This window comes from Microcaecilia unicolor, chromosome 6 (assembly GCF_901765095.1).
Source record: "Microcaecilia unicolor chromosome 6, aMicUni1.1, whole genome shotgun sequence".
NCBI lineage: Eukaryota > Metazoa > Chordata > Amphibia > Gymnophiona > Siphonopidae > Microcaecilia > Microcaecilia unicolor.
Genome location: NC_044036.1, coordinates 141754456 through 141782417, shown reverse-complemented (window position 1 = coordinate 141782417; position 27962 = coordinate 141754456). Strand labels below are relative to the sequence as shown.

The window sequence follows — 27962 nt, the reverse complement described above, 5'->3', positions numbered from 1 at the left end:
GTTCAGATTCAGACTTGGGAAGAGGGAGAGGGAGAATGAAAGATAAGCATTTGAGTAGAAGGGGGAAGAAAAAGCCTTGTCCTCTTACCCTCAAGCCAATCTGGTGGGGATGGAGAAAACTTGCATACAACCCCAGCCTAGTAATCCATGTCAAGGACTGTGAAGAGCAGGTCCATCAATGATTTACTCCAAGGATGCCACTTACTGAAAAAACCCAGCTCACTTTCCTAATAAAAATAGAAAAAGAAAAAAAAAAGATTGCTTTCTGACTTGCTTTATCATATGTCTTTTTCCTTAGCTGACCTTAATTTCAAGCAATGCTGATGAATAAAGGGATAAGACCTCTAAGTCTACCTTTTTAGCCCCTAAAATCCCATTGTAACAAGTAGACTATCTCATTTACTATAGGATGTGGGGGAAAAAGGTAAAAACAAGTGTCAAAACAATGTACCGAAATGTATGGAATTTTTGTTTGCTGTCATCACTCAATCTCGTGGATACATCAACAGAAAAGCATAACGTGGAAATAGCTCACAGTTTGGTTTATGTTTTCTTCTCCCTCAGGAAGAGAAGTCCATCGACAAGCACATCAGGAGTATTCTCAGTCTCCTGGCCATCATTCCCTGGTTGGCATGCTCTGTGCTGTAGCCCTGCTGGCTTGTGTGGCACTGTTAATCCAGAGGAGATACTACAGGAGGAAGAACCTGGGATACACTCTTCTTCCAGACAGAGGAGAATAGAATCCGAGGCCACTCCAGAGTCAACAGGGCACTGCAAACAAACAGAACCTGTCCCATTTCAGTAAAAGAGGAAGAAGATGCTGAGACTGCTACCGAGATTCAGTTGATGCAAATGGGCTCAATTACTGGGAAAGCAGAACCCTACAAGAGAATAAGGTTCTGGGATGCATCTACTCAACTGTCTATTCTATGTCTAATTTTTTACATTGCTGAATATTCTAATTTAGAAATGCATACATTGGAGAACAGTCTTCCTGTATGTCCACTACTAACACTTCTTGGTATACCTGGCATAGACCATGCTTCTGTTATAATTACTGTATCTCTTTTTGTTGTTCATAAAGTGCTGTATAGTTCACTCATGTCATGGTATAATTTTCATTGACCAGTGCAGCTTTTATCTACATTTAATTTGCATAACAGGTCACATGGATAAATATATAAACATTTTTTAAAATGTTTCTCATCAAATTCTTACCACTTCGGGGGGAATTTTCAGTCTCTTGGTGCAGCTTGCAAGTCTATGGTTAATGCTTCCTTTGAGTATGTTCTGGTGCACACCAGAAACATCCAGAACTTTGCACCTGCATTATTACACACCATAATGTAGGATCATAATTTCAACATGAACTCACTAAGCATACATTCCCTCCCACCCACTTTCAACTGCACCAAGAAGGGAAATTTTGAAAAGGTTTTCACTTATGTGGGTAAACATGGGTTTAATCTTCTGAAACCCATCCACACAGGGACCATGTTACTCCTCCATTTGTCTGATAGGGCTTGTGAAAGGATATTAGTCACTCTAACCAAACCTTCAGCCTAGCATCTTCCCCCCTCTCCCACTGAATTTTAGGGTCCTTGACACCCTCCCCCTGATGTGCATGGATTGGGAGTGGGACCTTGGTGTGATAGTATCTGACTAGCTCAAGGTGGCAAAACAGTGTGAGAAGGCAGTGGCCAAAGCCAGAAGAATGTTCAGTTCCACAGAAAGGCATAACCAGATGAAGAAAAGAGTTGTTAATGTCCCTGTATAGGTCATTGGTGAGGCCCCACTTGGAGTCTGGAGGTTGTATCTCATGTTGGGGGCCTTTTACTAAAGCTTAGCTCGAGTTATCTGCAGCAGGGCCCATTTTATTCCTATGGGTCCTGTTGCAAATAACTCAAGCTAAGCTTTAGTAAAAGACCCCCTTAAGGACAGAAAAAGACTTGAAGCAGGCAGCAATAAGAGTTCTGTATAAGATCCTGGATTCAGGGAAAAGGCGATTGAACTGCCACCAAGAAAATTACATCATATAGAAATGAAAACAATCCTGATTGGGTTCTTTGGAATTGGTGTACTTATTGACTGGGGTTCCAATCTGTCCCTGGGTGATAGTGTTGCTAGTGAGACCCACCCCATTAAGCCATGAGGGCTCCCAGAATGCACAAATGTCAACGACTCTCCAAAAATCAGAATTGGGTTCTGGTTTCACAACCTCCATTGCTGCACCTTTACACAGTTTGCTGGCTATCATTTCCTTTAAGCTAGTGGATCTCAACCTTTCTTCTGTTGTTACACTTCAGACAGGCAATATTCATGCCTGTGACCCACTGAACACTAAAATTCAAAGCTGAACAAAAACGATCCTAAACATTTAATTATTGACAGTAACTTTAGAGGGAATTTGCCTACCATTCAGTCCCATATCAAAAAACTGTACGTAACACATCAGTCTTAGACTTCTCACTTGTCATACAAGAGAAATAAATGTTCAAATTCTGGTGTCACCTCAGTAACAGCAACACAAAATCCCTCTATTGCCAGATAGTGTGAAGCAACGCAAAACCCTGCAAGTATGCTACTCAGAAACTATATAGCAAACAGACCCTCCATAATTTTCAGTTAACGCCTGGTGGCAGCAATTATCATTGGGTGAAGCAGGGAAGCAGAGAAAGGGACCAATTATGGAGAGTACAAGAACCTGACTGGTCAGGATCTCTGGTCTCCCCAGCTTTGCAGAAATAGAGGGCTGTTGATGAACAACTATTTTGTGAAATGCCTCACACCTCTTGGGGACACACTGAGGCGTATTTTCAAAGAACTTAGGGGCACATTTACTAAAGGGTTGCCCTGCGGCAATGGACTTACCGTGTGGCAACTCGGAATGACCGCCGGCCCGACACGGGTGCCAGCAGTAGTTCCACCCCCAGCATGCACCATTTCCGGCACTAGCGGAAATATTGAAAAAATATTTCTTCAGCAGGTTACCTGGTGGTAATCGGGCAGCATTACGTTCTGCCTGGTTACCGCGAGGTTAGCACGGGAGCCCTTTCCGCCACCTCAATGGTAGGTGGTAATAGATCTCCCCAAAATGGCCACATGGCAAGTGCGAACTTACCACACGGGCCATATCATTTTTGGCCATTTTCACCTGCTGTGGTAAAAGGGGCCCTAGCATGTGGCAAAATCAGCCGCTGCCACTCGCACAGGGCCTCTTTTACCGCAGCTTAGTAAAACGGCTCCTTAGACTTACAAACCAGCTTATTTTCGAAGGAGAAGGGTGCCCATCTTCCGACACAAATCGGGAGATGGGCGCCTTTCTCCTAAGGACGCCTAAATCGGCATAATTGAAAGCCGATTTTGGCCATCCTCAACTGCTTTCTATCACAGGGACAGCCAAAGTTCAAGGGGGCATGTCAGCAGTGTACCGAAGGCGGGACGGGGGCGTGGTTAACAGATGGGCGCCCTCGGCCGATAATGGAAAAAAGAAGGGAGTCCCTGACGAGCATTTGGCCAACTTTACTTGGTCCCTTTTTGTTCACGATCAAGCCTTGAATAGGTGCCCGAACTGACCAGATGACCACCGGAGGGAATCAGGGATTACCTCCCCTTACTCCCCCAGTGGTCACCAACCCCCTCCCACCCAAAAAAACAAATTAAAAAACATTTTTTTGCCAGCCTCTATGCCAGTCTCAAATGTCATACCCAGCTCCATCACAGCAGTATGCAGGTCCCTGGAACAGTTTTTAGTGGGTACTGCAGTGCACTTTAGGCAGGCAGACCCAGGCCCATCCCCCCCTACCTGCTACACATGTGGTGGTAAATGTGAGCCCTCCGAAACCCACTGTACCCATATCTAGGTGCCCCCCGTTACCCTTTAAGGGTTATGGTAGTGTTGTACAGTTGTGGGGAGTGGGTTTTTGGGGGGGGTTGGGGGGCTTAGCACACAAGGTAAGGGAGCTATGGACTTGGGAGCAATTTGTGAAGTCCACTGCAGTGTCCCCTAGGGTGCCCGGTTGGTGTCCTGGCATGTGAGGGGGACCAGTGCACTACAAATGCTGGCTCCTCCCATGACCAAATGGCTTGGCTTGGCTTTAGCCAGTTTTGAGATGGGCACCCTTAGTTTCCATTATATGCAAAAACCGAGGTCGGCCATTTCTAAGGGCGGCCATCTCTAAGGTTGACCCAAATGTTGAGATTTGGCCATCCCCGACCGTATTATCGAAACAAAAGATGGCCGCCCATCTTGTTTCGATAATATGGTCGGGGCCGTCCTTAGAGATGGGCGCCCTTATAGATGGGCGTTCCCATTCGATTATGCCCCTCCACGTTGCATAGCAACCTACGGAACTTTGTAAGTCTAAGTGTTTTGAAAATGGGCCCCACTGGTTCAAAACCACTGCGTTAAACTGAGGAAGACCAGAGTTTCCTTTTTAAAGTCTGCCTTGCAAGAGGATGCCAGCTGTCCAAGGTCTGGGAAAGCATATAACACAAACCATTAAACTGTTTTGCTATTTTCCAATGCAAGTACACCAGTAACATTTGTTCAAATGTTTGTGGAGAGTGCTAGTTTGAAACTGGTGTTGCAGTAGAAACACACATGTCATGCAGCTGCTGTTCTCACATGCCATGCCCTATCAACACACCGCATGATTGATTTCTGCTTTTTTAAGACCTTAATGTTTAGTACACAAAATGCATGACTGTCCGGTTTTGCATAAATATTGGCCCTTCATGAACCTACTCAGATTTGGAGGGGGTATTGTGGGATCATGGGACCAGCATCTTGGTCGGGTAGATTTCATGTGATCCTCAGCAAATCAGTCAACCTCTCTGTGTGCAAATCAATAAGATAAGTGCATTGGATACAGGAAAATTATGAGATACAGTAATAAACATGATGCTGCTGACAAATAACAAACAAGGCTGAATTCAAAAGATAGGGTCTGGTATTTAAAGACATTTACCTCTGACTTAAGTACCTCGGTTTTATGCACCTAAAGTTAGAACATTTTCAGCTGAGCTTAGCTACCTTTGAGGCTGCTAATTTTCCCAAATTTGTGGATCAAGGTTGCCAGATGGGAAAAATTTTCCCAGCCCAAAATCAGCCCTAAACCCGCCCAAAAAAATGCCCAAAGTCAAACCCCGCCTCCCACGTCACCAACCCTGCCTCCCACGTCACCAACCCCGCCTCCCACGTCACCAACCCCGCCCCTCACGTCACCAGCCCCGCCCCTCATGTCACCAGCCCCGCCTCCTGACATCACCCCTGACGTCGTTAGCCCCGCCCCTGATGTCAACCACGCCCCTGAAAAGCTTCTATTGGACCACATCGGACCAATAGAAGCCCCGGGAAAGCTTCTATTGGACCAAATTGAACCAATAGAAGCCCCGTAAAAAAGCGCACAGTAGCCACAGGAAAAAAGCCCAAACCCGCACCCCGCAGCCGCCGAAAATGTTCCGCAGCTGCTCGCAGAAAACCCGCCCAGTGTTGCGGGAAGACCGCAACCCTGGCAACAATGTTGTGGATTGCTATCAATGTTCCTAATTTTAGGCCCCTAAATTGGAGTGGAGAAGTGGCTAGTGGTTAGAGCACTGGTCTTGCAATCCAGAGGTGGTTGATTCAAATCCCACTGCTGCTCCTTGTGATCTTGGCCAAGTTACTTAACCCTTCATTGCCTCAGGTACAAACTTAGATTGTGAGCCAGACAGCAAAATGCCCAGTGTACCTGAACGTAACTCACCTTGAGTTACTAGTGAAAAGGTGTGAGCAAAACCTAAATAAATAAAATTAGGCACCCCACCCCTGGAAATCAGTGCTAAGCACCTATTTTAATGCTTTTGCCTTAACTCCTAAATTTAGAAGCCTATTGAAAATACACACCTAAATCTATCAACTCAGCAGGGTAAACTTTAATTTATGCAAATATTCCCCCTCCCCAACCCCAGTCCATATCCCTGCATGCAAGTTACGTAAGTGAAAAGAGTGATTTATTTTCCAGTGAATGCTGTAGTTGTCAGCGCAGATTTTTAAGATTCTTAAACAACAGTAATTGTGCCAGAGGAATGCAGGACACAAATAAATCAGGAAGCTAGAAATGTCAGTGCAGAGGATTACAGCAATGCCAGCATTTTCCAGCACTTGCTATTCACAATTTACTTATTCAAAATGTTAGCCATTTTGTCGGTTCAGAGAAGGTATTAAATATTTGAAATGCTTAAAACAATATGTGTATTATGCAAATCTAAATATTTAGCTCCAAACTGTACTTTCTTTTTATACTGTGCAAGTTCAGAGTAAACCGAGACATCTCCTTAGAGTCCAGCATCATTTTCTGTCATTGTGACAGAAGCCTCTGGGCCTAAAACCACAGCTTGCCACGGTTTTCAAGTACAATTAGGTAACCCCACAGCTCAGGAACCATGCAAGACCTAGGACCAGATGCACTAAACAATCATTTGAGCCCTTCCCTTACCGATTCCCTTATTGAATCGTTAAGGAATGGGCTTGACTCAGCATTTACCTTGTTCCTCCTCCCCCTACCCAGCAGCTCTCACAGGATGGGAGCTAAATTTTGGAATTTGTTTCTGGAGCTTTCCTATTTGCAATCTATTTCAGAGGCTTGGCAGACCTGGCAACTGCTGACTTCAGATTCTCAAGCTGCTTGCTAAAAATTCTGGTCAAAGGGCAATGTGTTCACATTTAAAAGTCATATCATAAAAATTATACTTTTGGGAACTAATTTGCAGTGGCTTCTTGGCAGGGCTTTTTTTGAGGGGGGTGCTTGGGGGTACTGAGTACCGGCACCTTTTCCACTGTCTACTAAAATTGACCCATGGTCCACAAGTTTTAATGAAAGAGCTCAGGCTCTACACATCAATTCTGCCTTGCCATAGATTCTGTAACTGGTTGCAGGGGTTCTGGCTATTGTGGGGTGGGTCCCTCAGTGATTACTCACCCCCTGAAGGGTGGCCAGGCATTTCAGTACCGGCACCTTTTTAGCAAGAAAAACGCACTGCTTCTAGGAATCCCCCAGGTTGCTCTTTTGATTATTTTTTCTCACCCTCAATTACTGCTAACACAAAATTACAGCACAGAATTCAGAGCATGCACTTTCTAGGGTTAGCCCATCCACTAACTAGTTGTCTGCCTAGGATGGCAGACTGGGGGGGCAGCATGGGGCTGGCACTGGCACAGCTGGCAAGACAAGAACAGAGCAGCAACAGAGCCACACACATCCTCAAGGCATGCCACACCCACTCCCTCTGTCAAGAAGTTTCATTTGAAGGGGGAGGGACCCAATAGACCCCCCCCTCCCCGAGCATATGCAGTACCAAAGTCAGGCCATTGTGCTTAGCTTCTCCTTGCTGCCAGCTGTAGCTCCAGGGGAGAATGGTTTGAGAGCAAGCTAGCAGTGGTAACAGGTGAAAGGGAAAAGTGGGATGTTGGGCACCTTTAAAGGAGAGGGATAGGAAACAAAAGAGATGCTGGACAGGACACCTGGGGAGTAGGGTAGGGAAGAGTACATGCTGGACACATGGGGAGCTAGAGAGGGAAAGGGAGGGGAGTGAGATGCTGGACTCCTAGGGGGCAGGGTAAAGGGGCAGGGTAGAAAGGGGGAGATGCTGGACATCTGGGAAATTGGGAAAGGGATGGGAATGAGATACTTGTGCTTTGGGGGTGGCTAGAAAAAGATAAATAAATAAAAAGGAATATGAAATAATAATGAATAAAATAAATAAATAAATATATTCATTAAATATATTGAGGGAAATTTAATTACTTTCTAACTGGAAAAGATGCAGAGAAGGGTGACCAGTTGATAGACGGGATGAAATATTTAATTCCCCTGTGGTGAGAGGCTAGGGAGGTTGGGGCTCTTCAGTTTAGAGAGGAGACAGCTGAGGGGTGATCTGATAGAGGTTTGCATGATTGTGAGTGGAGTGGATCAGATGGATGCAAATTGACTACTCTTTCAAACAGTGAAGGACTTGAGCGATATGTTTAGAATGGGTTGGAGAGGATTTTTTTCACTCAACATATAAGGAAGATCAGGGGTTCTGTAATGGAGGATGTGGAGGAGATGGTTGGTGTAGTTAGATCTGAAAGGTGTCGGCTGAAGTCCTGGTGGAAAAGTCCATGGACTTGGCAGGGCAGACCTGGGGAGGGCTATTGCTTATCTCTTGGGGTAACCAACATAAAATCTATCTGCTTTTTTTGATCCTACTGGGTTCTTCTGGCTTGGGTTGGCCACTATTGGGGGCAGAGTCATGGGCATGGTGGACCTTTGGTCCGATCCAGTATAACAATTTTTTATGGCTGTCTTTAAGATGAGAAAATCTCACTTGAAACACTCAATTTTTGCTTTTACTGAAATTTATTTCATTATTTAAGAGAATTAATTGCATTAGCATACCTGGTAGACTAGTTCTGAAATGCTGTTCAGCACCTGAGTCTCACCCACCCCATCCCACGCCCTACTGACCCAATTCCTGCTTTTCTAAATATGTCTAAGGGCAGAGGGTGTGTCAATAATAACTCCATCACTTTGGAATTAATCTCCCTTTTGAGCTTAGAAGTGAACTGAATTTGTCATTGTTGCTGTTGTTTTTGTAAGAAATTAAAAGGCTTTTTCTGGGATCATGGACACTTTGGAGGTTAAGTTCTTTGAGACCATATTTTAGGGTGTCCACTTGCTGTTACAGAATAGACTTGCTTGTCACATCCTCAGGTCACAGAGGTGCCCAGTTGTAACATTGTGTATGCAATATACAAGTCTAAATGCTAGTTTGTGCACATCCAATTCATAAATAAAGCTTCTAAAATAACCACCATAACATTTTTAAAAAATATTAGCATTCAGACACTAATAAACTGAATAAACTGACTACCTGTCTAACATCAGTTCAAGAATGGGCTAAAAACAACAAACTTTGCCTGAACATAAGTAAACCCAAGCTTCTATGGCTCCCTAACAAGTGGGGACATACCTGACATTTATTTTGGGAAATATGAGGCTCCCCCTCAAATCACAAGTCAGGAACCTTGGAATATAGCTCGAGTCAACATTTACTCCAAATCCAAGCAACCTTCGAGATCAGCTTCTATCACTTGCGGCAATTACATTGCCTGTCTCCTTCCATTGAGAAGGCAAGCCTCGTCTCAGTTGTGCATGCCATGATAACATCAAGACTGGATTATTGTAAAGCACTCTACACTGGTCTGACTATAAAGGGTCTGCACCAGCTCTAATTGATTCAAAATGCTGCAGCAAGACTGATAGAAGGTTGTAAGTGACGGGACCACATCACACCATTTTTGCATAAACCTCATTGGCTAACAATACAATCCAGAGCCAAATACAAGGTCCTTAAAGGAAATGGCCCTAAGAACATGAAGAACAATATCTCCCTCTACATACCTTCAAGGTCACCAAGGAGTTTCCCTAACCACAACCTCTCCAAAGGACATCACACAATGAGATACCCACAAGTGAGCCTTCTCCAGAGTAGCCCCCACACTCTGGAATGCACTCCCTGAAAGGCTTCAGTTAACACAAGACTATCTCTAATTCAGGAAGCAGGTTAAAGCTTGGCTCTTCAACCAGGCCTTTAATGGAAGAAGTAAATGACACCGTTTGCATAGTATAGCAGGACATGTTTACTCCTCTCCTACCCTAGCCAAGATCATGTTCAAGCACCTTTCTGACCTCATTTGCAACTCTTTAGTCCCTTATTTTCTTACTCCTGTTACTCTATCTTATCTATCTATATGTTCCATCTTTGCATACACCCCATGCTGTATATTAAAATGTTTTAATGTGTATTGTGATGACATTTTAATGTAGTATACTATGCCATACTTTGTATTGTTGTTATCAGCATATTTCTACTGCTGTAATTGTCTGTTGCTTATGTTTGACCTGTTCTTGTTGTACACCTGAGCAGGGACTGTCTTTTGTGTATGGTGTACAGCGCTGTGTATGCCTTGTAGCGCTATAGAAGTGATAAGTAGTAGTAGTACACCGCTTTGAATTCCTTTAAAAAGGCAGTAAATAAATCTTAATCAATAAATATTTGCCACCCATGATCACAGTAGTAAATTTAAAACGAATCGGAGAAAAGTTTTCTTCACTCAACGTGTAATTAAACTCTGGAATTCGTTGCCAGAGAATGTGGTAAAGGCGGTAGGCTTAGTGGAGTTTAAAAAAGGTTTGGACGGCTTCCTAAAGGAAAAGTCCATAGACCGTTATTAAATGGACTTGGGGAAAATCCACTATTTCTGGGATAAGCAGTATAAAATGTTTTGTACTTTTTTGGGATCTTGCCGGGTATTTGTGACCTGGATTGGCCACTGTTGGAAACAGGATGCTGGGCTCGATGGACCTTTGGTCTTTCCCAGTATGGCAATACTTATGTAAGGGGTCTTTTATGAAAGCTTAGCTCCAGTTATCTGCAGCAGGGGCCCATTTGCAGGTAACTCAAGCTAAGCTTTCGTAAAAGATCCACTATGTCTGGATTCTGAGCCTTTTACTTATGAACTAATGAACTAATTTGCTTTATACTGATGATAACTAATGCAATATTCATGTTTTTACTTCCTTGGTATAAAATATTTCATTCCTGTAATTCTACCACTTCCAATAATTGAGTGAGTTTATTATGAGTGATCACTAGATGGCGCCCCAGTGCTAAAACACAAGCCATGAATTGTGTGCTCACTGCTTGTCCCAAAAAACTTCTTCCTGGCATCTTGATACCTTAATCCTGGACAAGACTGTACCAAGCTATGGTTGCAGCCTATGTGACTCGCCCACTGGTGCCCCCATATGGCTCAGTCTGCTCTTGACACAGTGCTGTTCATGGGGGAATGAAGGTTAAGCTGCTGTATATACTATGGACTCCACTCAAAGGAAAAATGGATAGCTGAGATGGGGCCTGTGATCTTCACCTGCTGTCATGTTCCATGTTTCTCTTCCATATCCTGGGAACATCTGCAGCAATGCTCATGTCTTGTGAAAGATTGCCAGCTCCTTACATTGGATCAAGCTAACATTGGGGTCATTCTCTAACAGGGACACCACATACACCCGTAGGATCACTAGAATCCCAACATATATGTGTGAATGTCATTCTGACCACACCCTATAGTTTCGATAATGAGTAGTTTGCAGGTGGGCATTCTCGTGGGTGGCATCAGGGCAGAGTGTAGGAGGGGTGTACACTTATACACTTAATATAGAATGGTATAAGTTAAACACATATCTTCTGAATCTTGGTGCGAATATTTACGCCAACTCCACGCCTAAGTGAGTAAGCGCATATATACCCAGTTATGCTAATATTCTAACTTGAAAAGCAGGCCGCCACGTTTCCTTATAGAACAGGCAGTTAAACATATGGGGCACACTGATGTAGAGCTGCCCCAAATTCAGTCTCAAAGCATCTCCCTAGAACCTGCAGTCTGCTTATGGCCGTTTCCATCACTCCTAATAATTCTAGATTTTTCTGTTCCTTCCTTGCTATTATCAGCTTTGTGTTTTCATATTTCCATTTCATGCCTGTTTCTCATGATGTCTAAGGTTTATCTTCATTTTCTGGTCTAAAATAGTTCTTTCAGTTTCAGACTCTATATTTCTTTTGCTCATTTGTTTGAAAATATCACTCTTGGTTTCCTTCCTGGCTGTTGTATCATTGTTCATTTGTTACTATGTGAATAGGATTCCTGTGTGACTATGAATGAACTGAGGTCTCCTCATGGTATCACCAGCTGACCCTCACCCACAAGAGTAAAACCGCTCACATCCCTCACTGTTTCTTTGATCCCTGGCCTTTCTCCCCACTCTCAAAATCTGAACCCTGAAGCTTTAAATGTGTGGGAAGATGTACATGGATCGAAGGCCCCATAACATTACATTGGATGAATAGATTTGGATGGGTTGGAGTGGAGCTTTTCAGGGGCTTTGACAACTTCAGAAATTTAGAACAAGGACAGTGCCGGACAGACTTCTACGGTCTGTGCCCTGAAAATGGCAAAGACAAATCAAGATCAGGTATACATATGATGTATCACATCATAACATATGTAATGAGTTCATCTTGTCAGGCAGACTGGATGGACTGTACATGTCTTTGTCTGCCATCATCTACTATGTTACTATGTATTTATAGCTACTTAAGAACAATTCCTTATGTTCTCTTACACAGCTGTATAAACATCTAATTTGTTCAGATATTTTAAAGCCACCTTCAAGATTTGTACACTGGCTCACAGGATTATTTTGGCCTTGCACCGGAATACATGACAAACCTAATAGATCTACCTATGTGCAACATGATCGAAGGCTCAAGAACCTACCTCCCTCTACATTTCCCCCGAGTCCAAGGCCTAAAATACAAATCTGCATACTCAACTAGCTTCACATACTTCTGTCCCAAAATTTGGAACACAATTCCGAAAGTCCTAAAATGCACGACCAACTACATAACTTTTCGAAAACACCTGACAGCCCACTTCTTCAGACAACCTTTCTTTGAAGCTCCCGCACAGACTAACTAATCAACAATAGAACACACCACGAAACCCAATCACTAACAGAAATTGAATCAATGGTACATGTCTAACTATATAAAACTGTATTAAACATTGAACCATCAACCTAATCGAAAAATGTGGAGTGCAAATGCAGAAATAAATAAATAAATGATCGATGGTCCATATTCTTCTCACTTAGGATTCAACCCACTAAAGGGTCTAAAGCTGTGGGAAGTATTAACGCGTGCTCACCGCAGCAAAAAAATGGCATACTGCGGTGGGGCACGGTAATTTTGCCATGTGTGTGTGGTACCCATGGGCAAAAACCTTTTTTTTGGCACAGCCGGGCAAATATGCACATATATGTAATGTAATGTCATGCAATATGTCATTTTTATTTCGCAAACTCCCAACAAAGGTTCAAAGTGGATCACGATTTAAACCAAATAACAAAAAATGGAGACTATAAAGTAGTGAACACCAGACCTGAACAGCTTGATAAGAAACCGAGTTCTCTAATTTTTTTTTTAATAGTAAATCCAGACACTGAAGTTAAATAAATAAGTCAAAATCCTTAAGCTCTGGATGATCTGTAATGCCAGGGAAAGAAAACAAGCTAACTAGATATTCTGAGCTTGTACCATCAAACATTTTATATACCAGACAGGCCAGTTTAAACTTAATCCTGGCAACCAATGTATTCAAATTAATGCTGATGTAGCTGTGTCATATTTCTTCAGATGGAAAGCGAGTTTAGCAGCAAAATGTTCCTCTGTAAATGAAGATCGAATCCTATGAAGTAAATGGAGTTTTAAAAAGACAGCACTGATGATTTTAATCATTTTTTTTTTGAATTGGGGTGTTTTATCAGTGTTCATCAGTTAAAACTTAAAATCAGAAGTCTTATCTAGAGTTCAACCTTTCTGAATATGTCTATACATATTTCAGCTACCAGACTGGCTATTTTTGATTACGGCAGCAAATCTGAAAGCTAAAATACAGGTCAAACCCTTGAGAGCTCAGACCTGTAAGAAAGGTTTCTCACAGTAAGATCCATTAGAGGAATGTACTGTATGTAAGGATCGGAAAGCTGCTCTGTGGCTTTCACACACCCACTCTACCAGCTGCCCAGGGTGGTAACAATGCTCACTTTTATTCCAGGAGGAAGATGAAAAAGAGACGGATTCTCAATTGAACATTATTCTCCAGCCATTGCCTTGTATCCAGTTGTCACCCTCTCTAGTAACTTCACAGAGGGCAGGCAAAAAAGCAAACCAACAAGCTGATGGAAAATAGAGAAGAAATGGTGTTAAAAGGTGAAATGGTTTATAACAAACCTTGAACAAACACACCTGGATAAGTTGCCTACACAAAAGACCTCTTACGAACTCCAGAAAGAAGCTCTCTTTGGTACAATGCAAATTTTATGGTCAGCGTTAGCAGTACATTTGACAGGCTGAGATCACACTCTAAATACCGTGACTTAGGAGTGAGGTTCAGTCCTGTCACAGTACGCACAAAACTAAGGTGCGCTGAAAAATGGGCTGCGGTAGTGTAGGCATATGTTATGGACGCGCGCAGATCCATTTTTCAGCGCACCTGTAAAAAAGGTCTTTTAAAAATTTTCGCCAAAAATGGACGTGGGTCTAAGTAAAAATTGGCGTGCGTCCATTTTGGGTCTGAGACCTTACCGCCAGCCATTGACTTAGCGGTAAGGTCTCTCATGTTAACCATGCGGCAGGGGCGTAGCCAGACTTTGGCGGGAGGGGGGTCCAGAGCCTGAGGTGAGGGGGCACATTTTAGCTCCCCCCCCGCCATTGCCGCCACCCCCCCTGCCGCCACCACCACCAACGTTGACCCCCTCTGCCGACAACCCTCCTGACCCCCCTCCCACCGCCAACCCTCCATCTCCATCGCCTACCTTTGCTGGTGGGGGACCCCAATCCCCGCCAGCCGAGGTCCTCTTCTTCCTTCATTCTGTTTCTGAGTCTGATGTCCTGCACATTGTATGTGCAGGACATCAGACTCAGAAACAGAATGAAGGAAGAAGAGGACCTCAGCTGGCGGGGGTTGGGGGGTCCCCCGCCAGCAAAGGTAGGCGACGGCGGGTTGATGGCGGGAGGGAGGGGTCAAGAGGGTCGTCGGCAGGGGGGGTCCATGGCCAAATCTACGGGAGCCCAGGCTCAAGTGGACCCACGTAGCTACGCCCCTGCCATGCGGTATTCACCTACGTACGTCAAGTCAAAGTTACCGCCCGATTTTTGCCGTGAAACAGAAAATAAAAGATATTTTCTGGCATGTGTAGCGGATGTGCGTAAAAAATGAAATTGCTGCATGGGCCACGCAGTAGCCGGGCATTCGCTCCGAATTGAAGCACGTAGGGTACACACATGCGCCTACGTGGCTTAGTAGAAGGGCCCCTAACTCTGTTGGAGAAATTGCCCTGAGAGAGTCAGAACAGATTTGACTCCTTGCAATGTCCGTGCAAAACCAGTTCTCAGATCTAACTCATGTCAGGTTACTGGAAAATTCTTCATTCTAATATTTGCTTGCTGCTCTTTGTGAGCCTGGTTTTAAGAATATCTGCAATGAAAAGGCATGAGACAGATTTTCCAAACAACGTGTGTAAATTTATCTCATGTCTAATTCTTGTGGATATGCTGAAGCCCCACCTGGCTGGGGGTATTCTAGGATCAGGTTGGATAACTCTGTGCTTCCTCTTTGTTTCAGGGACGTGCAATTACGCTGGATTCCATCTTTTCCAGAGTCTCTGAATATGCTGTTACTGAAGTCATTTCCCTGGTGAATCAAAGCTCACAGCCCTACACACACTACCAGCATGTTAATTCATGTCCTTTAAGGGAGAGTATTCTCATATTTTTCATACCCATAACCACGTGCTTTTTTCAACTGTGCGACTTGAAATTTAGGTGCACCATGCCACAGAATACACTTAGCGAGTTGCGCGCGTAAATCGTAATTAATGCCAATTAGTGATGATAATTGCTTGACAATGTTGATTAGCTAGCTAACCAATTAGGTTATGTGCAGTGTTGTTTTTCTAGCAAAAAAGGTGCCGCTACTCAAATGCTAGGCCACCCTTCAGGAGTGGGGTAATCACTGAGGGACACACCCCATAATAGCCAGGCCACCTGCAACCAGTCTTAGAATCTATGACAAGACAGAATTGGTGTGTAGAGGCTCAGTTCTTTCATTAAAACTTGGGTTCCATGGGTCAATTTTAGCAGACAATGGAAAAGGTGCCGGTACTCAGTACCCCCAAGTACTCACTCAAAAAAAGCCCTGGTTATGTGAATTGTTAAAGAATACACTTTGATTTCCACACGGATATTAAGGTCACATATATAGAATTTGGGGGATAATACTGAACCTACGTGTTTATGTTTATGTTTATCCTACACTTGATATACCAGATAGAGGTTTATATATACTATTTTTGCAGGTATTTTTCTGTCCCTGTTGGCTCACAATCCAAGTGTAACATGAATTTATGAATGCAAAATCTTTACATATATAAATTAAATGAAACAAAAACTCTGCATCCCTACTGACTGAAATGGGTTAACTCTACTACCTTAAGGGATCCTTTTACTAAGGTGTACTGCTGTGGTAAAAGGGGTCCTTGGCGCACAGCAAATCCACGCACGATGCTAGGGCCCCATAGTTTGTCGGGAAGATGGTGGCTGGTATCTGAAATTGTAGCATCAGTTTACTGTCCTCATTATTATTAGTTGGAATTTTAAGTATTTGAGAATGTATTACTACTTTGTTGTTTTTAATTTATAATTTTTTAGTTGAAAATTTTTTAAAGTACTTTTATGTACTCCTTTACTATTCTTTGTTTTCTTTTCTATTTTCCCTTTCTTTTTCTCTTTGTTTTTTTAGACTGTACAACTTAGAGATAAGTCTACAACAACGAAATCATCTTAGCTTTAACAAAATAGAATAAAAGTCATTTTCCTTTGTAAGATCACAGAACCACAGTGTGAGAACCTGAAGATTGCTTGAACTCCGGTTTGCCAAAGCCAAAAAGAGCATTTTGGCAATTTCTAGTCTGCATTAGTTCCTGCTGAAAAAGCACTTTTTCTCTTCCAATATTGGAAGGAGTGGAGAGAAGGGACAGCAGAGTTTTAGCAAAGATGATCTGATGATGAAGGGCTACCTTCGAAAGCTAATCAAAAAATGTATTGAGTTAGTCCAATAAAAAAGGTATCATCTTATTTTCTTTTCCATGTTTTATTTTATTCTATTTCTATTGATTACCAGCAAAGATGATGAGAGATGGTCTACCGGCTGTTCAGTTTTATTTCTCAAGCAAAGCTGAACAGGGAATGAGAGGAAACACAGAACACAGGTTAGTCAAGGTGAAGCCTGCAAGACTTCGGGTAAGTATAATGAGTAAGTGAGGCAGGCAGGTAGGATTTGGAAGAAAGATGCAAACTGCAAGCTGTGACCAGAATAGCCAGGACTCCACCTTCCTCCTCCTCCCTCCTCCCCAGAGTATGTAAGGCCAGGGCTCTGCTTGCAGACAGTCTGAGTCAGGGAACTGCTCTAACAAGTGGAAGCTGGTATCTCTGCAATTCAGCTATATGGGAAAGACAAAGGAAATGATTTCTTAAGCAGCACTGTTCCAGCTTCCGGCCTCCTTAAATGCAGGCACAGGATGATAAAGTGAAGACAGAAGAAGGCTGCTGGTGTGCACTGAAAAGGTTGCAGTGAAAGCAGGCGGGGTACCAGGCAGTAGTCAACGTTCTAGGCGGATAAACTCAATTACCCGGAGACTGGAGAGCTGCTTGTGTATTTGAGCTGCAGAGTAGGGAAGGGCCCAGAGGTTTCATCTGGGACCTGAAGTTATTTTTTCAGAGTTCTTCCAGCAAATAGAATAGAAATAAATTAATGCAGTGCACCTGAACCTTAGAATGTCTTTGTTGTCCTTGCAAGTTGCATTTTGCCATCTTAACATCAGGACACTGATTTCACACCAGGGACAAGTGACTGAAGAGGGTTGCCTAATGCCAGTTTCCCATAGTGCCTGAAAAAAAGCAGAACCTTCTGGGTCACAGCAGGTTGCACCCATGACAGGTGTTACCCTAGTGAGCCGGAGCGGTGACAATGAGAGGGTCATGATGGAAGGAAAGGTGGTACGAGGTCAGTTGACCAGGAGTGGCAGTGAACAGCACTGGAGAGTGAAGAAAAATGGAGCCTCACTCTCAAGAGAGGAGTCCATGGAGAGATACAGCAAGTTGGCAGATTCTGGGAAAGTGAGGAAGCACCAGCACAAGCACAGTGTAAAACACCGGTATGAAGTGCTGGAGACCCTGGGAAAAGGAACCTATGGCAAGGTGAACAGAGCAATGGAAAAGGGAACTGGCAGAATGGTGAGTACAGAGGAGAGTTGTAGGGTCACTAGCATTGTTTTCTATCACTCCTTAGCAGGAGTGTCTTCCTGAAAATTCAGGATCATGCAATGTTGAAGGAAAGTACCTCCCTTGGCAGCTTTGTTCCAGTAGGAACAGAAGTTTGCATCTTTATCAGAGAGCTCTCAGCTCACCTTGTGCAGTCCAAGCCCAGGTTCATCTATCTATCAGTACGAAACCGAGAGTGGCATCGTGATTCTTAAAAGATAGGCCGTGAAGACGAGATTTGCAAAAATGCAGTTGTTGAATGTGTTTATTTATTTGGATTTAAGCTCAGGCAAGTTACATTCATGTGCTGTAAGTCTTTGCATATCTGTACCTGCTATTGCAATTAAGCATGTAATATAGTCACATGGAGGCACTTTTCCCCTAAGTTCCAATCATATACTGTATGTAGGCGCTCATAGGTGTCACAGTTCTAAGTCTGTAGCAGGACTGCACTTATTTATTTATTTATAACATTTATACCCCACATTTTCCCACCCGTTGGCAGGCTCAATGTGGCTAACATCAGTCTGTAAAGGCAATCGCCAATCCGGTAAACAAACAAATGAACTATAGTAAGGTGAATAGAAAGGATAGTAATTACAAGGGACGAGGGAAAAGAGGGGAAGGGTAATAGAGTCCATTAGGTTCATAAATTAGTTGTATTCCAGAAATTATGGATTTAAGACGGGTCCATTAGGGTAAGCCTTTCCAAACTTGGGCTACTGTTTGGTTTGCCTGTTGGCATTACCTGTAGTTTTGAAAGTGTGCAAGTCCTGCTTTCTCCTAGCTGCAAAAGAGTAACTCATTCCAAGAGATTCACACAGTCATTCATAGGCATCTAAATACAAGCAGGGGAGGAGTGAAGGAGCTAGGCTGCAACCTTCTATCCAATACACATAGGTTTTGCAATCAAAGTGAACAGTTTTATGAGGATAACTGTATAAACCATTATCACGCATGAGTATACACTATGACATGATGGTGCTTATTTACCAATAGACGTATGTACAAGGGGCGGAGTTCACAGTTAAGGAAATAGATTATAAAATATGCTAACCTAGGCGCATTCACAAATAATATAGCCAAAGATATTTACACCTGCTCAGATGTAAGTAACATATGATGGCAGCTAAAGACCTGCACCTGCCACTGAAAGGGTTACACTCCATCACGATCAATTACTGCATCACCAACAGGGCAGTCACACAATCAAGAAATGTCCTTAGCCCTTCACAATGAAGATTATTTCCAAAATGGTGCAAGAAGCCTATGCAATCATTCTATTTGGAACATTAAGTTTATTCTTAGGACCAAATTCTATTCATGGCTCTAAATCGGCACCAAAAATGGAGCACTAGGCATTATTCTACAAATGGCACTCTGAGTTGGACGCTGTGTATAGAATAACGCATAGCTCCGGGATCCATGATTAACTTTTAGGTGCGAGGATTTAGACCAGCTGAAACCTGGTATAAGTCTTCGTACCTAAATTAGGCGCAGATCCGCTATATTCTGTAATACTGAGAGCAAACTGTTGGAACACCCGTGACCCGCCCACCCCCTTCCATGGCCCCACCCCTTCCATGGCCCCACCCCCTTTTGGATCCATGCACAAGAAGTTACGCACGCACATAATTTTAGAATAGCGCCTAGCAAGATGCACGTGTACATTCTTGTTATTGCCAATTAGTGCCAATAATTGATAATTAGCACCAAGTTATCAGTGCTAATTGGTTTGTTACTCAATCAAATTTGTGCGCACAATTTTCTGCGCCATATATAGAATCTGGGATTTAGTGACCACATGTGCAAGGTTGGTACAATTTCTGCTCCTCATACTAGTATTTCATAAACACATATAACCTCCCGATATTCACAGCTATTTCAGGCCAGTCACGGCTGTTGACCAGTTAAATTGCATACTGGCTTCTAACCACGTATATTCAGTGGGAGATAACTGGTTATCTCCTGCTAAATATCTGCGGTTAGCGGCTAACTGGTTAGGCATGGTATTCAGCTCTTAACCAGCTATGTTCAGTGCTTAAAATAAGCTGAATAAATAGCAGAGCTGTCTTTAACTGCTAAGCACTTAACCAATTAATGCTGAATATCAGCCTAACTGGTTAACTTTTTAATGGTTTAAAAAACCCAGATATTCAATGCCAGTCATCGGAAATGGCATGGCAATGAAGATCCAGGTTTAACACCAGTGGTGGACAGCAAAAGTGCTGCCTGCTCCCAGCTGAGTATCAGCTCCATAGTTGCCTGCCTATCCTCCTAAAGCAGCAACACACTTGCAGGTGAATTTTCGAAAGAGAAGGGCGCCCATCTTCCGACACAAATCGGGAGATGGGCGTCCTTCTCGCAAGGTCGCCCAAATCGGCATAATTGAAAGCCGACTTTGGGCGCCCTCAACTACTTTCCGTCGCGGGGATGACCAAAGTTCACGGGGGCGTCGGCAGTGTAGCGAAGGCGGGACTGGGGCGTGCTTAGGAGATGGGCATCCTTGGCCGATAATGGAAAAAAGAAGGGCGTCCCTGATGAACACTTGGGCGACTTTACTTGGTCCACGTTTTTTCACGACCAAGCAACAAAAAGGTGCCCGAACTGACTAGATGACCACCGAAGGGAATCGGGGATCACCTCCCCTTAGTCCCCCAGTGGTCACTAACCCCCTCCCACCCTAAAAAAATCTTTAAAAATACTTTTTTGCCAGCCTCAAATGCCATACTCAGGTCCATCACAGCAGTATGCAGGTACCTGGAGCAGTTGTAGTGGGTGCAGTGTACTTCAGGCAGGCGGACCCAGGCCCACCCCCCCCCCCTACCTGTTACACTTGTGGTGGTAAATGTGAGCCCTCCAAAACCCACCACAAACCCACTGTACCCACATGTAGGTGCCCCCCTTCATCCCTAAGGGCTATGGTAGTGGTGTACAGTTGTGGGGAGGGGGTTTTGGGGGGGGTGGTTTTGGGGGGCTCAGCACCGAAGGTAAGGGAGCTATGCACCTGGGACCTTTTTCTGAAGTCCACTGCAGTACCCCCTAGGGTGCCCGGTTGGTGTCCTTGCATGTCAGGGGGACCAGTGCACTACGAATGCTGGCTCCTCCCACGACCAAATGGCTTGGATTTGGTTGTTTTTGAGATGGGCGTCCTCGGTTTCCATTATCGCTGAAAACTGGGGATGACCATCTCAAAAACAACCTAAGAACAATCATCTCTAAGGTCGACCTAAATTTCATGATTTGGGCGTCCCCGACTGTATTATCGAAACGAAAGATGGACGCCCATCTTGTTTATGATAATACAGGTTACCCCTCCCCTTTACGGGGCCATCCTGCGAGGACGTCCTCATGAAAACTTGGGCGCCCCGTTCGATTATGCCCCTCCACGTGTCTTTGGTGAAGGTGATTGTTCTGCTACACTGTCCAGCGGAATCTGTTTCCTTGCTTAGCAGCTTGAAATCTACTAAGGGTTGAAAGAGAATTGGTGCCCCCAGGTCACAGTCGGGAGAATAGTGTGATACTCTTGGGACTGAATGATCCCCAGTGCTGCTACAAGGGTATGAGGCACCCTAAGCAAGGGCTTTCCAAATTGTGGATTGTGACCCAGCCAGGCATGTCATTACAATGCACCTCGGCAGGGTCGCAGACATGGCTGCAGCCATAACCATTGAGTCACAGCCTGAAAAAGATTTGTGAACGCTGCTCTAGCTAAACCTAAGTCAGATCCAGGTTATAAGGATCCTGTGGAAAGACCAGAAGAATATCATTGGCATAAATGTAACATCTAACCAAGGTTTCCTGAATAAGGGTAGCAAGGGGACCGAGAAAGATATTAAAAAGTAAAGAACAGAGCCCTGAGGTACACCACAGTAAAGAGGAACATAACCCAATGTGGATGCTGAAAGTGTAACCTGGAGACACCTATTAGAGAGGAAAGAAGAGGACCAGCAGAGAACACCAACATTGCAATTCTCGAGAGAAGAGAGTGGCTAACCGAATCAAATGCTGCTAATAGGCACAATGATACTAAGAGGATCTCTAATTAGAAAATGAATGGTATATAAAAAACAGAAGGGTTGCATATGTGTTTGCATGTCAAGTGGTGCTTAGATGGCAATTCTGGCTGTAAAGACTAATGCTGGGATGGCTTGTACAGTCTAAGTCCCACATATTTATTTATTTATTACATTTGTACCCTGCGCTTTCCCACACATGGTAGGCTCAATGCGGCTTACATAGTAACAATATAAAGAATTACAAAGTTGTAAGAAGAATATACAGTTTGTAGTAAACGCAAAATTAATGGGGTTAATGGATAAGTAAATTGAGCATAGGAGGGATTAGGTGCAGAAGGAAATGAGCGTTGGGAGGTAGGCGTAGGAAGATGGAGAGGAATGGATATGTGGTAGGAAAAAGGATAATGGGAAACATGGTCAATGTATAACAATTGTCAATAAGAATCATGTGGGCAAGCTTTGGTTAGGTTGAATCGTTAGGGTAAGCTATCGTGAAGAGATGGGTCTTCAGTGCTTTTCTGAAGGGCAAAAGGCCGTTAAAGGTACGGATAGATCTTGGTAGATCATTCCGAAGCTGGCTGCCTAAAAAGGAAAAATTGGATGAGTAGAAGGATTTGTACTTAATACCTTTGTAGGATGGGCTGGAGAGGGCTTCGATGGAAACTCCAGTAATTTGGAATGTGAGGACAGTGCTGGGCAGACGTTTATGGTCTGTGTCCCACAAATGACTAGATGGATTTGAATAGGCTGGAGTGGGCTTTGACGGCAACTCTAGTAGTTGGAACACAAGCACAGAGCTGGGCAGACTTCTACGGTCTATGTCCCAGAAACAACAAAGAAAGACCATGATCAAGTATATAATATCACGTTCATTGTTGATTTAAACTTGAATTGAGAATAAACGTGACTGTTGGGCAGACTGGATGGACCATTGAGGTCTTTAACTGCTGTCACTTACTATGTTACTCTGTAAGAGTGGTGCATTACTACAGTCAACAGAAGAATAACAGTCATTAAGGACGGAAGCAATCACTCTTTCAGTAGAGTGACCTGTATGAAAGTCAGCTTGGAAAAAGTGAAGCATATTTGAGGCTTCCACATGTTGAGAAAGCTGATTAAAGACAAATCTTTTGAGCAATTTGCACAGGAAAGGGATATTAGAAACTTATGTTCTTATGAAGCTGCCTCTTTGTAAGACGAAAATCACCCTTAAACCAGGGTTTCGTATGAGGGTGGGAAGCTGTCAACCAGGAGGGAACATTCTGGGAGATCACTGCCTGTAATGTGTCAAGTAGCAGCCAGGGAGAAAGTGAAATGGAAGCAAAGTCAGATAGAAAGTTCTTAAATAATAGTGTTATAGCAGATAGGTAACAGGAGTCGAACGGAGGAACATAGTGAAGGTGGAACGGGGAGGGGTACAAGGGAAGGTAGGGATAACAAAAATGAGATTAAAGGATGGTCCATTCAGGGGAAGAAGGTGAGAAGGAAGTTGTAGAGTGAAAAAGAGTTGGTCCACCGGGAAAGGACCAAGTCTAAAATATGGCCTGCTGTACGAGCAGACGCAGCGACTAGCTACAAAACATCTGTACAACATTTTCTGTGGACTGAGAATCCAGTCTCATGAAGATTTAAGATTTTCTAACTAGCCTACACATGATTGTGGTTTAGTTTTCTTCAACACAGAAAAAAAAAGTATCTTAAACATCTCTGAAATTCTGTCTAAGCAAAACAAAGTGGCTCACAGCAAGGTGACGTCATCAGAACTGAATGCTGAAAAGAGGTTGGATGCTTCGTTCTGTGATCAGGCAGGCCTGGTCTCATTTGTACAGCAACACTCTCCTTCTCCCCCTTTCCCCCAACCAGAAGATTCTTTTAACACAGAAACGCCAGACGTATTGGCGTAGACTGCTGCGCGACTCATTTTCCACCAAAGTTGCTATGCTCACATTAGCCCTCTCCTCAAGTCACTTCACTGACTCCCCATCCATTTCTGCATTCAATTCAAACTTCTCTTATTGACCTATAAGTGCATTCACTCTGCCGCTCTCCAGTACCTCTCCACTCTTGTCTCTCCCTACACCCCCTCTCGGGTACTCCGTTCTATAGATAAATCTCTCTTATCTGTCCCCTTCTCCTCTACTGCTAATTCCAGACTCCGTTCCTTTTATCTTGCTGCACCTCATGCCTGGAGTTGACTTCCCGAGCCTGTACGTCTAACCCCTTCTTTGACCGTTTTCAAGTCCAAACTTAAAGCCCACCTCTTTACCACTGCTTTTGACTCCTAACCACTGCTCACTTGCCCTGTCCTTGTAGCGCTATAGAAATGATAAATAGTAGTAGTAGAATGGCACAGTAGTGTAAATTTGTCCCAAGCAGCCCCTGCGGTGCAGGGGAGCCCAGTCCAGAAGAGGCCCAGCAACCTTGCGCTGTGGTTGTGGAGACAGAGCATGGAAAACATTGCTTGCTCCTAAAATGTTACCACACTGCCTCCGACCACTTTTCTCCAATGAAGGTATTTCAGTTCTACCTGCCAGCAGCTGAGTGCATAAGCACCTCACCACTCTCCCTTCTTTAAGTTTGGGGATATAGCGGGGGGGGGGGGGTATAGGGGAATATCTCCCCCCCCCCCCCACACACTCCCCGCCATGGGAAACCCTCTGCAAAATGTTGCTCCTGATCTCTTCATTTGTACTTATGTCACAGGAATGCCAGCTGGCAAACAAAGGCTTATCAGTAGCACTTCTGAACTAATGCATTCTTCAAAGCAGAATGGTGAGACAGAGGTTTGCTTTAGAAAGATAGAGAGATGTGGTAGCCGTGTTAGTCCACTTCTAAAAGCAGTCAATAGAAATAGAATAAAATAAAACATAGAAAAGAAAATAAGATGATACCTTTTTTATTGGACTAACTTCATATTTATTTATTTTATTTATTTATTGCATTTGTATCCTACATTTCCCACCTCTTTGCAGGCTCAATGTGGCTTACAATACATCATGAATAGTGGAAATATATTGGAAAATAGACATTAAGAGGCATATTTTCAAAGCACTTTGGGAGGCTAAGTTCCATAGGTTTCTATGGAACTTTGGGAGGCTAAGTGCTTTGAAAATGAGCCTCTTAGTGTTACAGAGGAACTTGGGCAAACATGATAATGATAAGACATGATAGAAGTATTACAAGCAGATATTGTAAGACAGTTCTGAATATATGTGGAGGAGTTGTGTATATTCACATTGGTTGATCTTTGTGGTATGCTTTGTTAAAGAGATGGGTCTTCAATAGTTTGCGGAAGTTCGTTAGTTCGTAAATCGTTTTTAAGTTGCGCGGCAATGCGTTTCATAACTGTGTGCTCAAGTAGGTAAAGTTTGACGCGTGTATTAGTTTGTATTTTAGACCTTTGCTGTTAGGGGAGTGCAGATTAAGGATTAGCTTTCGAAGGTAGCCCTTCTTCGTCAGATCAGAAATAAGCAAATGTTCATAAGTAACAGCATATATAAGTGAAACATCAAAGTATTTCAGTGATGGTCTGAAAGGATGAGGGAGGGGTGGGCTAGGTGAGAAACAGAGAGGGCTGAGAGGATGGGGGACAGGGAGATAGATATGCATGGTGATCAGAGGGTGACAAAGCAGTGAAATTTCATGGTTTATAATGGGCTAGAAAATCCAGATCTTTGTTAAGTCCTGTCTGGTGGGTGTCAACATATTTAACCATTTTGGCTTCAAAGGTCTTGCATTCCAGGACTCATAGAAACAGATCAGCGAAGATATATATGAGGGGGAAAGAAATAGAGAGAGGTGACAATGAATAATAAATCCAGATCAAGAGGAAATAAAAGGAATTTTAATACAGGGCATCTGAGCCTCACTCAGAGGTGTAGTAAATTTAAAACAAATCGGAGAAACTTTTTCTTCACCCAACGCATAATTAAACTCTGGAATTCGTTGCCGGAGAATGTGGTGAAAGCGGTTAGCTTGGCAGAGTTTAAAAAGGGGTTGGACGGTTTCCTAAAGGAGAAGTCCATAAACCACTACTAAATGGACTTGGGGAAAATCCACAATTCCAGGAATAACATGTATAGAATGTTTGTACGTTTGGGAAGCTCTTGGCCTGGATTGGTTGCTGTCGTGGACAGGATGCTGGGCTCCATGGACCCTTGGTATTTTCCCAGGGTGGCATTACTTATGTACTTATGGAAACTGGGTATCCTGGGAAGGTGAAGGATGCAGGAAGGCAGCAAAAGCTAGACCTGTGGCCTATTTACATGCTGCATACATCCCAAGGTGTGAGTGAATCATCCCTTTGCATAAATCATCACCTAAGCTAGTTTACACTTGTAGAAGGTAAATGCCTTCTCCACCCAAAGACCTGCTTAATGCCCTCCCACAGCAAGCAGGAAAATGCATACGCCAGCTGTCCCTTCCTTTTGGAAAGTGCCGGATTACTGTGACATGCTGACACGCCACTGTTAAATTTGCTAACAGGTTGGCACGTGTTCTTTCTAGGTTGCACCATCACCACATGCAAGTTGCTGTTTGGAATTAATCACAGAATTTAGCAATGCGGAGGGAGGAATGCGCAGGGTGGCGTGCTCTTCTGTTCAGCTGTGCCAGATGGCCCGTGACTCACCATGAAGTGGCCTGTCTGGAGCGTGTGGGGGGGGGGGGGGGGGTGCTTAGAAGTTAATCTCCAGGGTCTGGATTCCTGCGAGGCATCACAGGTCTTTACTTTTTTTTGTCTCTGTAGAATTTCATTCAATGTTTTACACAAGTGTTTTTATTTTTTGATGTAAGCTCCCCCCACCCCTCTTCTTTGGTACACCTGAAAGGGGAAGCAGGACAAAAGGATGGATCACTGGTAGCTACTTTCTTGTATCTATAATGTATTTAATCTCTAAACCTTTACTTCTGAATTGGAGCTGTAGCAGCAGCAGCTCAAGATGTACAATTCCTACAGTGCACATCTGTGTTTATTCTTTGTATGAATGCAATTATAGTTTGGAACACTAAGAATTCTGCTTTTGGGGCATTTGAAGGAGTGCAATAACTTGCACAGTACACACACCGACACATATCATCCTTAGCTGAGTTTTAGCTAATACACCTTTAGCCTCTGCCTCACTTCTGTTTCTCCCCCCCCCCCCCCCCCCCCAACAAAAAAGAAACATCTGCACGGAGGAGGAGCTGACCAGCAGGACATTTATTAAAGTCCTACGACTGAACTGGGACAGTCACAAACTTGACATCTTTCCAGCCGGAGCTGCAGATTAAATACCATATGCTCTTCCTCCCCTGGCAGCCAGAAAAGTTGAGCCTGCGGAAGCGGCTGACTTCTCTCGGCATACGCGTGCATTCCACGGACGCCTTCGTGCCCTGCCGAGAGCTGAGGATCTCTCCGCTACCTCACGCCAAACCTTCAATATTTATGCCAAGGAAGGTTGGCTCAGGTGACATCTTACGTTTAAAACGTGCTTTTCGTTAATGAGGTTGTGATAAAAACCATTGTTAAACCTTTTCAGAATAAGAAAGCCTTATCTTCTCCTGCCTGTCATTGTATTGAAACTTATCTAATGACACAACACAAAAAACACTCCCACTTGAACTTACTGATCAGCATCCTAAAAGTTACATCCGGAAAAAAGAAAATTAAATGGAGCAGAGAAGGCAGTTTTCAAGAAATAGGCCACTCCAGTCCCATTAGAGAATGGCAAGTATCTCTCATTATAATACGTAAATTGATATGTCCTAGCCGTGAGAATTACACCCTCACTATTGTTACCATCAGGAACAACAGAGCTTCTCTGTATTTTAACTGGGGCTTCTGATGTTAGGTTTTATCCAGTAAAATATCCCTAGTGCCAAAAAATAAAATAGATGTTTCTTGGATAGAAACCAGAAACTCGTCACTTCCTCTAAAGATCTCACCTCTCTTCCCTTTCCTCTTTCGATCCTTCACGCTGTACCTTTGCCCGTTGAAAC

General features: G+C 43.6%; 1 protein-coding gene and 1 long non-coding RNA gene across 2 annotated transcripts in view; one reads left to right on the top strand and one right to left on the bottom strand.

Moving 5' to 3' along the window:
* Positions 1–99: 99 nt before the first annotated feature.
* Positions 100–27962, bottom strand: LOC115473048. The gene is made up of 4 exons (XR_003942594.1): positions 27909–27962; positions 13689–13820; positions 536–771; positions 100–227 (listed from the first exon to the last, which is right to left on the bottom strand). It is a non-coding gene; the product is annotated as an uncharacterized LOC115473048 (long non-coding RNA).
* The window catches only part of LOC115473047 (NUAK family SNF1-like kinase 1), a 52258-nt gene continuing 41402 nt past the window's right edge, over positions 17107–27962 (top strand). The window contains exon 1 of the mRNA XM_030207660.1: positions 17107–17937. Within this exon, the coding sequence (XP_030063520.1) occupies positions 17635–17937 (303 nt within the window). The 5' untranslated portion in view covers positions 17107–17634. The remainder of the gene's footprint in view (positions 17938–27962) is intronic.